Source organism: Podarcis vaucheri, assembly GCF_965113315.1.
Source record: "Podarcis vaucheri genome assembly, chromosome: 5".
NCBI classification, from domain to species: Eukaryota; Metazoa; Chordata; class Lepidosauria; order Squamata; family Lacertidae; genus Podarcis; species Podarcis vaucheri.
The window spans coordinates 95,394,546-95,408,299 of record NC_138763.1 but is presented as its reverse complement, the minus strand read 5'-3'; the positions used below and the strand labels follow the sequence as shown (position 1 = coordinate 95,408,299).

The 13,754-nt window shown below is 42.2% G+C and overlaps 1 protein-coding gene across 1 annotated transcript in view; it reads right to left on the bottom strand.

The window, feature by feature from the left end:
• The window catches only part of COG3 (component of oligomeric golgi complex 3), a 47,434-nt gene extending 34,405 nt beyond the window's left edge, over positions 1–13,029 (bottom strand). The window contains exons 1-7 of the mRNA XM_082223084.1: positions 12,834–13,029; positions 7,230–7,376; positions 6,502–6,563; positions 4,225–4,390; positions 3,503–3,577; positions 1,648–1,740; positions 636–761 (exon numbers count right to left, since the gene is read on the bottom strand). Coding sequence (XP_082079210.1) covers positions 636–761; positions 1,648–1,740; positions 3,503–3,577; positions 4,225–4,390; positions 6,502–6,563; positions 7,230–7,376; positions 12,834–12,980 — 816 coding nt within the window. The 5' untranslated portion in view covers positions 12,981–13,029. The remainder of the gene's footprint in view (positions 1–635; positions 762–1,647; positions 1,741–3,502; positions 3,578–4,224; positions 4,391–6,501; positions 6,564–7,229; positions 7,377–12,833) is intronic.
• Between the last annotated feature and the right edge of the window lie 725 nt (positions 13,030–13,754).

Sequence of the window (13,754 nt, the reverse complement as noted above, 5' to 3'; positions counted from 1 at the left end):
CAGTGAATGACCTCAATGTGGAAGCCCAGTTAAGGTATTAGCATATTCCCCCTAGGCTGACCGGAGGCTGAGGTGCCTTCTCTATTGTACAATTCTCTCCTGGTCAAAGAAAATACATACAAATTCTCCCTTTTGCATATCTTCTACAGTCCTGCCACCTCTCTCCCCAAAATAGGTCCGTTGACATTCTAATGAGTCACCCCAAACTCTTGCAGGCTGCAAGATTGCATCTTCATTGGATTCATGGAATCATAGAATCTTTAAAGAGTTGGAAGGGACCCTGAGCGTCATCTAGTTTAACCCCCTGCAATGAAGGAATCTCAGCTAAAGCATCCATGGCAGATGGCCATCCAACCTCTGCTGAAGGAAGGAGAGTCCACAACCTTTCATGTTCAATGGGTTGTTGAGGAACAAACGCATTGTTCAAGTTATTTACACACCACAGAAGTCTGTACATCATAAAAGTGTGTGTTGGATAAGACAACTATTAAATTTGCCAAACACCCAACATGCTGTTTCAGAATGTAAAAGTACAGCGAAGAATCACAATAAGAAAGGTAAATTATTTGGGAGATATTCCCAAGATATTTTAGCTCAAAAGAAACACCTACTCACTACTGGCTCTTCCAACTTACCCTTTTAATTAACTGGTTTGTGAGGTTTTGTAGCGTATTCACAGTGTATGTTTTCATGAGGTGCATAGCTCTTGAAAGACATTGTTTGGACTTTGCAAAATACACAGGATAATCCCTAAAGTTTGGCTGGAAAATAAGAAAAAACAAGCTAAGAAAATGGGAATTGGAATGGACACAATACATCTTCATCTTTGAACTGAACAAGGTTATTTCTGTCTTGCACTAAATGCACATGTTTTAAGAATCAGGAATAACACGATTTATCCCAGGAAAAAGCAAACACTCTTCTATCAGCAGACTTGGTGTCTCAAAAGGAAAGAGATGGACTGAAAGCACACTGCCTTGAAATATGCAACGGAATGAGGAACAAACACAGGTCCTTTTAGGAAACTAACCATCAAGGCTGGCAGAGGTTTGTGCGAAGAAGTTAATAAGCCCACATTTTATACCAAGGGAGTTGTATTCAGAAGTTGTGTGATCGTGCTAGGGGGATGTGGAGGAGGGGAAAGAAGAGAAGAAATGTTTGTTAATTCCTCCTCCTTCTCCTCTCTATAGCAGTGTTTCCCAACCTTTGGTCTCCAGCTGTTTATGCACTACAATTCCCATCATCCCTGACCACTGGGTCTTGCTAGCTAGGGATGATGGGAGTTGTAGTCCAAAAACAGCTGGAGGCCCAAGGTTGGGAAACACTGCTCTATAGCCTGTCTCATGAAAAGCTGCTCTCAATTTTGGGGGGACCTCTGTAACAGCATGGGAGACGGCATTGGGATCTACAGAGGAAGAGGAATTAGCTAAAATTGCTACCTTCCCCCAGGAATACCTGCTGGGGCAAAGTCACTTCCATCTACATAATGAAGTGTAAGGGATTTAATCCATAAGAATTGAAACGGAAAGCATGAGGTCCCTTTTCCAGTTCTGTCATTGGATTTCCTCAATTTTAAAACCCATGGGAAACAGAATTGTGCACCACGAAATAATGTAAACAGGGACAAAAAAACTGAGCCCAACTTACATGCGATGAAATATATGCAATACAATCATCAAGTTTAGCCAGCATAGGGATGAAACCATCACTGTTTACTGACAATGTAGGGGAATTCAGTTTCTTGAAGAGAGAAAAACAACATGTGATATAAGTATCAGTAAGAAAAACAACAAAAGAAATCTGCATTCAGTAATATTCATTACAAGTCTTCCAATAATTAAAAGAACAATCAAGGAAACTAACATTCAGGACAAGTATTTCATCCAGTCATGTCCCATGCCTCAAGTAATGAACATCTGGGTGGCTGCACGTTCTCCACCCGATATATAGGGTTAGATTCAGACTTAGAAATCTGAAATCAATGAGACTTAGGTTAGTCATGACCAGGCATAGGCAAACTCGACCCTCCAGATGTTTTGGGATTACAATTCCCATCATCCCTGACCACTGGTCCTGTTAGCTACGGATCATGGGAGTTGTAGTCCCAAAACATCTGGCGGGCCGAGTTTGCCTATGCCTGGTCATGACTAATTTAAATCCTATTGATTTCAGTGGGTCTACCATAAATATGACTAAGGCTTGTGTCACACTTTAAACCAAACCATGGTTAAGTGTAAGCATGAGAGTCCAGTCCACCTGCTGATGAGCTAAGCCATGGTTTGGCTTTGAATTATTGTCCGAACCAGAGCTTATTGTTTGTCTCTTCCTTGGTTACAGCTTGTGGTTCGTCTGCAGTGAGACAAATCATGAGCTCAGGTTGGGGTGATGTTTTCCCCCCCAAGTGAAAAGAACACTCCATTGCTGTCTGCCTACTCTCCACTGGTTAGCCAGAAGTAGGATGACCAAATGAGGAGCAAAATGACTGCACACTTGCACATTCAAGCTAAGGTATGGGGTTGGTGTAAAGTTGTTCCAAGATGCAACCCATCATATTTTCCTCTTAAAACATCCTCAGAATATGTTTCTTCTCATCAGCCCATAATTGCGTTGTAAAATTATTTTGCTCAAATATCACCCAGGAAGCAACCAAAAGTTCAATAAACATGGCAAACGGTGCCCAGAGTTGGGAACCTTACCTAGTTCCTTACTATTTATCCTCATCAATATCTGCTTACTTACTGTAAATTGGTTTAAAATGTTTTAAGTAAGCATTTTCCTATGCGGAATTTTCCGAACTTTCAGTATAATTGTCTTTCGGCATGGTCACAGCATCAAGAAACATGAATAATGGTGGTCCATTTAATAAATTGCAATAAATCATTCCTTGCATGTAACTGTATGCATATTTTATATTTGATTTCACCCTCATAACAAGAGACAGTGACTGGTTTAGGGTCAGCCACTGAGCTTTAATCTGAGTGGGAATTTAAACCTTGGTTTCCCTGACCCCAGTTCACACTCAACTCACTGCTATTAACTTTGGTTGCTGCATTTCCTGGAATAATATAATTATTTGTATTTGTATTATGATCAAACAACCTTCAGTCCCATTCTATAGGTTATCATTATTAATGTTCTTATTGAAATTATTCAGTTCTTTTTTAACGCCCTGGCCAAAGAATCTGCACTTGACAACAGTTGGGCCTAAGAAACAACATTTCTCCAGCACCCCTTGGAAATTTCCTCCTTCCTTGTTTTTGAAGACCAAACATAGACAGAGGCTTAAAACCACTTTAACAGAACAATCTTATGCATGCTCACTTAGAATAAAGTTCGGTTTAATTCCATGTACACTTACTCCAGAGTTTTACTAGATTTTAACATAAGAATGATAATTACTAATCAGAGCACGCAACTCTTTAAAGAGTCTCTAGAAAGACATGACTCGTAAGTGGAAAAGGTTTTTTGGTCTTTTTGTGTGTGTTTCAAAACAATTACTTACCGTATTAATATTTTCCAGTTCATTAAAATATGACAGTTTCTGCTGGATATTTTCCGCCAGGTCCACAAGCTCTGACTTTTTCAAGGAGAAATATAAATTATTTTTAGAGGCAGGTAAAAATATGGAGATACACTGTATGTCAGGAGAGGACAACCTGTGGGCTGATTATACTAAAGCAATTACATACATTTTGTTACATTTTACCTGCATATAAAGGTATAAGATGAACTTGGTCAATCAACTATTTCTATTAGAATACACTTACATCTGAAGCCATTTGCTACAATGGGCATTCATATATTTAGGTTAGAAAGAATAAGTTGAGTTTAAAACCTGGAACTTTAAGTCCGACCTTTTTCTGGTCCAATTTAAGGCTGATATCGCCCTATTTAAAAAGTTACTCTCTGCCAGGATATACCGGTAATCCGTTCTAGAAATGGTCCACTGCTCAGAAGAAAAGGTAAAACAAAACCCTGGCTTGTCAGGTGCTCTTCTTGCCACACATCCCTTGTTTCCTTTACATCTGGTTATCGTAGGAATTATAAAGACTAAGAACTGTTCACTGTCTGCTTTTTTCCTCTTCCCTCCCCATCATTTTTCCTCTTATGTGTCATGCCTTTTGGCTAAAGAGCAGGATCAAAAAGCTTGCAATAAATATATAAACAATGTAGCTACAGATGCATAGGAAGCGGAAGTGTTTTTCTAAGTAAGTATGAATTTACCTGCTCTTTCAGTAGCTGTTCGCAGGCTTCATGCAGCGTCCCTGTCTTGGTGGAAACAAAGAGATATTGCTTCTGTAATGACTCCAGGTGCTGAAGAGCACTGTTGACATCACTCAAGATAGCATCGCATTGCTCTTCAAACCCAGACAAGTAAGCTCTTGTCTGCCTAGAGAAATCAGAACACAACCGTTACATATAGGCACACATTTATCCTTTGAACTGATAGAAAGATTCAGGATAGTAGCACGGGGAATCTGTGTAGCTGAACCTATACTGTGCAGACAAGCTTCCGAGCGATCTGGAGTGTCAACACAAGGGGGCTTGTGAAGAAGGCGCAGCAGAGACTGTACTTTTTGAGAATACTAAGGAAAAACCATCTTCCGCAGAAACTGCTGCTTGCCTTCTATCACTGTGCCATTGAGAGCATGCTCACTTATGGCTTATGTGTGTGGTACGGAAGCTGTACTGCCCAGGACAGGATGGGGTTGTGTAGGGGTGTTAAGGCAGCAGAGAGCATTGTTGGCTGCCCACTCTCCACCTTAAAGCAGATTTATGCCACAAGGTGCCATAGGAAGGCACTGGACATAGTAAAAGATCCATCGCATCCTGGTCACTGTCTCTTCGAGCTCTTGCCGTCGAGATGGAGATACAGGACGATGAAGACAAGAACGAGCCGTCTTAAGAACAGCTTCTTCTCCAGAGCGATCTCAGCCCTGAATGGGAAGCCCGGACTTTGAAAGTCATCTAATCTCCCTTGATGTATTATATTGCATTGTTTAATTAGTGTTTTTATGGAGCAGTCAAGTAATTTCGTTGTCCCCGAAGGGGGCAATGACAATAAAGATATTCTTATTCTTATTCTTCTTAACTAGTGGCTATCTAAGCTATCTAACCTCATGCGCAGAAACCGGTCAACATCTGATGGAAACCGACACATGGCTTATTACAATCAAGGCCTGGCTGAACATACATTACAGAGCAACACCAAACTCCTTTTCAACTTCTATACTTGAAGACCATACGTCATGGTATATAGAAAAATTCAGGACAAAATACATAGTTTGGGTATTGCTCTGGAGAGCCTCAAAGTATGTGATGAAAACTACATACTCCAAACAATCAAGCAACGGCGTTATGACCACAAAAAACAGGGTCTGTCTCCTCACACTCTGAGACCCTGTTCTCTGGAGGCCCTAGGCATAACTACTTCTTACGGATTTTATGCCAGTTACCTAAAAGACCTACTACTTCCTTCGCAACGAAGAGCTTTTATGCTTTCCCCTCTGCAGTGGCCACAGGTAAAGGTAAAGGGACCCCTGACCATTAGGTCCAGTTGTGACCAGCTCTGGAGTTGTGGCGCTCATCTCGCTTTATTGGCCGAGGGAGCCAGTGTACAGCTTCCGGGTCATGTGGCCAGCATGACTAAGCCGCTTCTGGCGGACCAGAGCAACGCACGGAAACACCGTTGACCTTCCCGCCGGAGTGGTACCCATTTATCTACTTGCACTTTGACATGCTTTCAAACTGCTAGGTTGGCAGGAGCAGGAACCGAGCAACGGGAGCTCACCCCGTCATGGGGATTCGAACTGCCGACCTTCTGATCGGCAAGTCCTAGGCTCTGTGGTTTAACCCACAGCGCCACCCGCGTCACGTGACCACAGGTAGATACTCACAAATTCCTTATCAAGTCCGCCTGTGCGCCTGCAATCAGGGATTACCAGATTGACCGGACCATATTCTTTTGGACTGCCCTTTGCAAAGAACTCCGCAAACAGATGCTGAGCAAGAAGTTAGACCTGCGACCAACGGCTCCGAGAAAGCCAAACGAGGTTCCTCCTAGCGGATAGGGACAAGGACGCTACTGCCTCAGTGGCAGTAATTTCCATTTTACCCAGAAGGCTTCTTAATGAATCGTCCCTCTAGGAAATAAGACAGGGTGAAGCAGAACAACCGAGTGCCTTGTGACCCTCAACAGCCTCACTCCTGCCCCTTTTAACTTTATCCCACTGATTTGAAATGTCTTAAATTGTAATGCCAATAAAGGTATTTGTATTGTATTGTATTGTATTGTATTGTATTGTATTGTATTGTATTGTATTGTATTGTATTGTATTGTATCGAGTGGAACGGGAGGAGGATGAAAATGAAGGCATAGTACACAACAAAAGCACACAAGAACGGCAGGACATTCTCACAGGATGTTTGGCAAGTTGCCATTGTTGGGTGCTATGCCTTGATAGTCACAATTCAACCAGTGGGGTGGGGAGGCATATATACCTGTATTTAGCCCCTTCATCTTGATCCATCTGCGTATGGAGTTGATCAAACCATGAGAAGAACTAGAGCAAAGAAGGGAAGAGATTACTTAGGATGCTCTGGGAGAACGGCATCTATGGCATTTGGGCTGGTGAAATGGGCTTATTAGGAAATATAATCCAGTGCATTGCAACAATAGCACTGGTGGTAGAGAGAGGAGTCACTGGGTGATTCCTGGTGTGGGGGCCGCCCCTGTCCATGCTTCCTGACTGGACGGTAGAATTCAGAGGGTCTATTCCTTAGGTAAAAAAGTCCCTCCCAATTCTATGATTCATTCCTTTGCAATTACACAGAGGGGGGGAAACCTAATGAAAGGCTCTATTTTAAAAATAAAATAAAAGCAACTGTTGGACAAAAAAGGAGGTCCGCAGTGTTCCCATTGCCAGTCACTCTCACCCAGCCCACTTCTTCTTTAGAATCTGACAACCTGTACAATGTCCCTGCCCTCTTCACCAAGTTTAGCATTATGGTCCAGCTTTTCTTCCTGGCCATGAGCTGCCAAGTACAGGCACCTCTGAATAGGGAGAGGGACAGGCCTCAGAGAAGGAAGAATAAAGCAGACATGCACAAGCATCTAAAGACTAAAGCCCAGCCAGAATTTTTGCCTATGTATTAAATAACATCACATTTAACACCTTACGTTTTGCATTTGGAATAAGAGAAGGCTTGATATTTATGTTATGTTTCACCTGCTGTGCTGTTTCGATTCTTTCATTTTCCATACGCAGCATGGAAAACCCTTTCAAGAGGATGTCCTCTGTGGATTCTGGCACTGTTGCTGTCAATGTTACGGTTAATGATTGCTGACCAAGAGTGCTAAAATCTTCAATAGGAAGCTAGACACAAATAAGAAATAAAAATGAACGCGTTGAATGCCTTAAACTTTTTTTAAAATTAGTTTCTTCATTACTTACTTCCCCCCATTGAATGTTATAACACACAGTATCATTCATTCAAAACCAGATCAGAATGCTTTTGTCAAAATTGTTCATTTAAACAGAAACAAATGCAACAGATAGCTTTTACTCCCTTTTCTTTTGTTTACAACCGGATGCATCTGGAGTTCTGTAGCTCTGTTGTGCTCCACTGGAAGTTCCACTGGAACTCCAAAGCTGCAGTTTAACTTATTGATCTGTAAGCTAATATAATATACAATGTACAGTGGTAGCTCAGGTTACATAAGCTTCAGGTTACAGACTCTGCTAACCTAGAAACAGTACCTCGGGTTAAGAACTCTGCTTCAGGATGAGAACAGAAATCGTGCTCTGGCGGTGCGGTGGCAGCTGGAGGCCCCATTAGCTAAAATGGTGCTTCAGGTTAAGAACAGTTTCAGGTTAAGAACGGACCTCCGGAACAAATTAAGTACTTAACCCGAGGTACCACTGTACTGGTGTCCAAAATCACAAACAGCTGTGCAGGACACCAAGTTTAGATTACTTGGTTAAAAAGAGGCCGAGTGAATCAGAGCCTGGCAACATGGGACGGTCAGAATTCCACTTGGAAGAGAACACTCCTGCCAACATGTCTGCAGGATGCGCTTAGTACAGATTTATGAATGAGCACCCCAACTAAGGGACGCAGGTGGCACTGTGGTCTAAACCACAGAGCCTAGGGCTTGCCAATCAGAAGGTCGGCAGTTTGAATCCCCATGACAGGGTCAGCTCCCGTTGCTCAGTCCCAGCTCCTGCCAACCTAGCAGTTTGAAAGCATGAAGTGCAAGTAGATAAATAGGTACCACTCTGGCGGGAAGGTAAACAGTGTTTCTCTGCGCTGCTCTGGTTCGCCAGAAGTGGCAGTCATGCTGGCAATATGACCCGGTCCAGTTGTGGCCGGCTCTGGGGTTGCGGCGCTCATCTCGCTTTATTGGCCGAGGGAGCCGGCGTACAGCTTCCGGGTCATGTGGCCAGCATGACTAAACCGCTTCTAGCGAACCAGAGCAGCACACGGAAATGCTGTTTACCCTCCCGCTGGAACGGTACCTATTTATCTACTTGCACTTTGACGTGCTTTTGAACTGCTAAGTTGGCAGGAGCTGGGGCAGAGAAATGGGAGCTTACATCCGTCATGGGCATTCGAAACGCCAAACTTCTGATAGGCAAGTCCTAGGCTCTGTGGTTCAACCCACAGCGCCACCCGCGTCCCGATAACACTATTACAGAACTAATAAAGTCAGCCACAACATCAGCGTTTCATGCACTTGCATGTCTCCCAATGTAACGATCATCTGTCAATAATGCTCTTTTGCATTACTAGGACAACAGACTAGTCTCTGAACAGAAGAATCAATGGGCACGAATTGAAAGCAGGAGAGCTTTTCAATCTATCATGGCATTCTGGTCCAAATAGAGGTAAGGTTTGCTTTTCCACTACTCATGCTAATTCACTGGGCAGTGATGAGGATGTTTCTACACGGACCTCACTCCAGATATCTGATGAGGTTGTCTAGTTCCCAAAAGCTTATGACGTAATAAATTTTGAAAGACTTCTAGGTACCCAAGACTTTGTTCATTTTAGCTTGATTACACTGTAAATCACTTGGAAACAGAAGTATGTGCCTGGAAAAATGCTGTAACCCACTCTAGGCTCCTGGGAAACAATGGACTATAAAGAAAAGAAGTGACACGACACAACCATCCCTACAACCTTCCTATCTGTAATATCTGCAACCCTACCTACCTTCAAGGAGCTGATGGTGGTGTATATGAATTTGAACCATTTTTATTCTCACAACAACTTTGTGAGGGAGGTTAGGTTGAGAGTGTATTACTTGCTCAGTACACAAAACAATACACAAATTCCTTTTGCTTTTTAGAAAAAGTGGCACCTGGATTCCGAGCAGAAAAGCAGCAGAGGCAAGAAAAGAGGCTAACCTTTTCTCCACCAGCAGTTTTCCCTGCTCCACGTTGCCGGATTTATGCATCTGAGGGCAGGTCCTTTTTTCTTTTGGCAGAGTTCCCACTCCTCACTATTTTTCTATATACTTCTAAACACAGATAAATAAATACCAGCCCTGCAGGGCTTACAAAGATGTTTTTTCTATCAAACTCCTCTGTTCAAAATTTCAAAAAAATTGAGAGAGAGAGGGAGCGAGAGAATGAATTTTAATTCAATTCATGTTTAATTGTTTTTAATTATTGAGTCCCCTCCTCCAATGTTTTTTGCTATTCTTTAGCTATTTCTTATTTTATTATTGAGTCCCTCTCAGGCTCATCACATCTCACAGCCTGAGAGGGGAGGACCAGATCTTGCAATATGAGCTGAATGGACCCTCTTCAAAGAACTCTCCCTAACTGGTGTTCGGCTTAGCATTTATTCTCAGGACACCAAAGAACAGCAATTGGCTGGGGAATTAACAAGTGAGGTCAGAGCGGCAAAAGGCAAGCACCATCCCTATAATGCGTGGCAAATGTACTGGATACATAAATTGTTCAGACTGTGGCAGGAATCCAGCTATAGCAGCTGTAGAAAGAGGAGAAAACAGGGGGTGAAGAAGGAGCTATGGGTGGAGGGCAGGGTGGATAAAAATCAATGATTTTTATAAATTTAAATTGGATTTTTAAAATAAAATGCTTTGGAGGAAAAGTCTTTCTAAAGATAGTTTTCTATTTAAGTTGCATTATAGCCCAAAGGCTATTCATCAGGAAATGAGGATTTGTTTTAAGTTTTTCATGTGCGCTAAAACTCAGTCTAAGTTTTTTGTTTTTGTTAACAAACATGGATACACATGCTATAATGTTATTGTTTTAGTTAAATAAATTGTTTAAATTGTTATTAAGAAAATAACACCCTTTCAATAAAGTACAGCAGAAAGGTTGTCCAAATATAAACAGTTAACTTATTAAACCTCACAATAATTTCATAATTAACTATGTATTTCTAATAGTATGATCAAATGAGTAATTTTTGAAATAACTGTAAAAACAACTCTGAAAATTTATTATTCCAAAAATGAAACCTACATCTGGTTGTAAATATTAAGATCATACCAGCAAGAATGAGTCTTTCTGTAAAAAAATATACATATATGATTTAAATCAAGTCTTACTGACTAGTAATTTAAATTTATTTGATTTAAATCAAATCCACCCTGGTGGAGAGAGACCCTCCCATCCTCTGGTCCCCCTAGGAAAATCAATAAACCTGCTGCACCTGGAAGTGTGTGTGGAGAGTGCAACTGAATGGGACACAGCTGCCAGCAGCCTGAGGAAGGACCAGCCACCTTGGGTCTGCCCATAAAAAGTAAGGCTAGAATGAGAGTTCCCAGGAACTTTTCTCATTGTGAGATTTTTGTGGGTGAGCTGAAAGTTTTTTGGGCCCTGAGTGAGAACCTGGATGGTGTGTCAGAAGGAAAGTGAATTGATGTTGATTTATAGATATTAGTAACTTTGTATTAATGTAACATTACATTTAATGTAATGTTGTTGCTCAGTTTTCCGTATGGAGACTTTTGTAATACATTAAGTAGTATAAAAATTAAATAATCCATCAATCACCCAACACTCATGGTGAAATGTGGCACAACCTTTCAGAGTAACCAAATGAAACCTTATTACACAGCATGGCAGAAATCTGTGGTTTTATCAAGACAAGTTGTTTGCTGTGGTTAACGACCATCTTCACAAAACGCACACCTGAATTGCAGAGGGTTGAACTAGATGACCCTTCCAACTCTATAATTCTATGATTCTGATTCTATGAAAATGCACCTTCTGTACCATGGAAATATATTATTATTATTATTATTATTATTATTATTATTATTATTATTATTATTATTATTACCACCACTATTAAAATGAACTCTCCCTAATTTAGGTGCCAGGCAAAAACATTCCTCTTCAACCAGGCTTCTGGCTGATTTAAATCTTATATTCTTTAAAATGTGCTTGTAGGAGCAACACCAGATTTAGGAAGGTGCGGGCAGTTCCCCCACACAGGGTACAAGATCGAGAAGATCTATAACTGATAAGATCCATTTGGGGTTGCTGATTTTGGGCCTCACATGGGGTGCCACGTTACCAAATATTACCCAAGGCTACCCTTCATCTTCTGATGAAGTGCAGCAAACCAATTTAATAAATATTATTAGTAATAATGATGTTAGCAGACAGAGATGCCCCCCCCAACTTTCACCACCTTGTGGCAGCCTGTGTGTACGCGTGTAGGGTTGCTGCCTTTGGTTGGGCAAAATACAGTAAGGTAAAAGGTAATTTGTCCCTTTGGGCAAAATACAGGCCAGGTGTGTTGAGGGGGAGGGGGACATGGGGGGGGGACTTAAAAATTGCTTTGCAGCAGCTTGCAGATTTAACATATAGTATAAGGGCACAAGAAGAACATACGTTTTAAGAAGATTGGAAAATGTTTATTGAATATATGGAGGTAAATTGTTTACACTTTAAAATGCTGGTAGCATTAAGATAAATTCAACAGGGTAAATAAGTTTTGATGGATGTAAACAATGGAATACTGAATGGTTTAGCTTATCTAGAATATGCATGGATTTATGATATGCAAACTGAACCACGGAGAAAGAAGGGAAGTAATTTGTTTAAGGTTGTTTAGATTACTATTCTAAAAATAAAAATTACATGCACACACATACACATATGAATAGTCATCTAAACAACCTTAAATCAATTACTTCCCTTCTTTTCTCTCCGTGGTTAAGGTTGCATATCATAAATCCCTGCAGAGAGAGAGAGTAGTTTCTGCACCGGGCAAAACAATTTATGTAGAAAGTAAGATAGATAGCTTATGTAAAATATGCAGGGATTTATGAAACTGAACCACGGATAGAGAAGGGATATATATATATATATGGAAAGAGAGAGAGAGAATGTGTGTGTGTGTGTGTGTGTACACACACACACACACACACAGTATATATATGTATACACAGTGTGAGAGTGTGTGTGTGTGTGTGTGTGTGTATACAGTATATATATATATATATATATATTGCTTTGCACGGTACAGAAACGACTTCAAAGCAATCCATTGCAACGCTCAAACCGAAGCTTATCTTGAGTCTAAACATTGCAACGACCATGTTGGAAGGAAAAATCCTCCCCACCTGCTGAATTTCTTCCTGCCAGGAGGAGGAGGATAAACGTGGAAAACCAGAAAATGGAGGAGGAGGAAAGAGAGCGAGCGAGAGCGCAACGCATTCTGCTCCTCTTCCTCAGAGAGAGCTTTCCCCTCCGCGGAGGTTCGTGGCCCCACGGAAGCCCCATGGAAGCGCCGCCTCTCCCCCTTCCCGACCCAGCCAACCCCGCCAGGGACCCTCCGCTCACCTCAGCCGGGGCGGGCAGGCAAGGCAGCGCTTCCCTCAGCTCCAGCACCGACTCCTGCTGCCGCTCGGTCAGGGGCGCCAGGGGCCTCAGGGGCCTCTCCCACAGGCTCAGCCGCTCCCGGGCTTCGCTGGGCAGCTCGGCCGCCATCCCGCCCCCTCCGCCGCTTGGGTTTTCCTTCTTTCTCCCCTCGCCCGGAACTATAACGCTGCCCGGAATCGTTTCCGAGGAGGCGAGGGACGCTGCGCAGCGGCGGACGCGTCACTTCCGCCTCCGGCAGGAAGCGGCTGGCAAAGCCTAGGCCCTCTAGACTCAAGAGAAATGTAGAGTGAACTCGCCGGCCGGCTTCCGGGGTCCGTAGAAAGAAACGCGCGAAACGCATGACGCTTCAATTACCCAACTTGCAAAATGTTTAAATGGGTTTAAATTTAAGCGGGTTTCTGGGGTTTAAATGGGTTTAAGCGGGTTTCTGGTGTTAACAGGGCGTTGCTTCTCTCTCCCCCAGAGCAAAAGTGGGGAATTGCCCGTTTTATTTTGATTATTTTGCGCTTTTATATTGTGTTTTTATCCTGAGACCTGCAGATATAGGGTGGTGTAATAATAATAATAATAAAAACAAAAACCAAAAAGGTTAAGGTGCCTCTGACTGGGTATCAGTGTCATTCTTTTCCTGACTCCTTTTTTTTTTTGGCGGGGGAGAGAGGTTTGGTGTTCCAGTTCAGTCCAGCAGTTATTAAAGTGTTGGAGCTGGAGCTGCTTCCTCAGCCTGGGTTGTGACTGAAAGGTCTTGCTGGCAACGAGAGAAAGAAAAATCAAACTCTGCATCTGCTGTCCTCTGCTGTTTCTTCAACAAGCTCTGCCTTAAGAGTTCAGATGCAATAGGTTTTTAAAATATAAATTATATGTGTGTGTGTGTAAAATCTT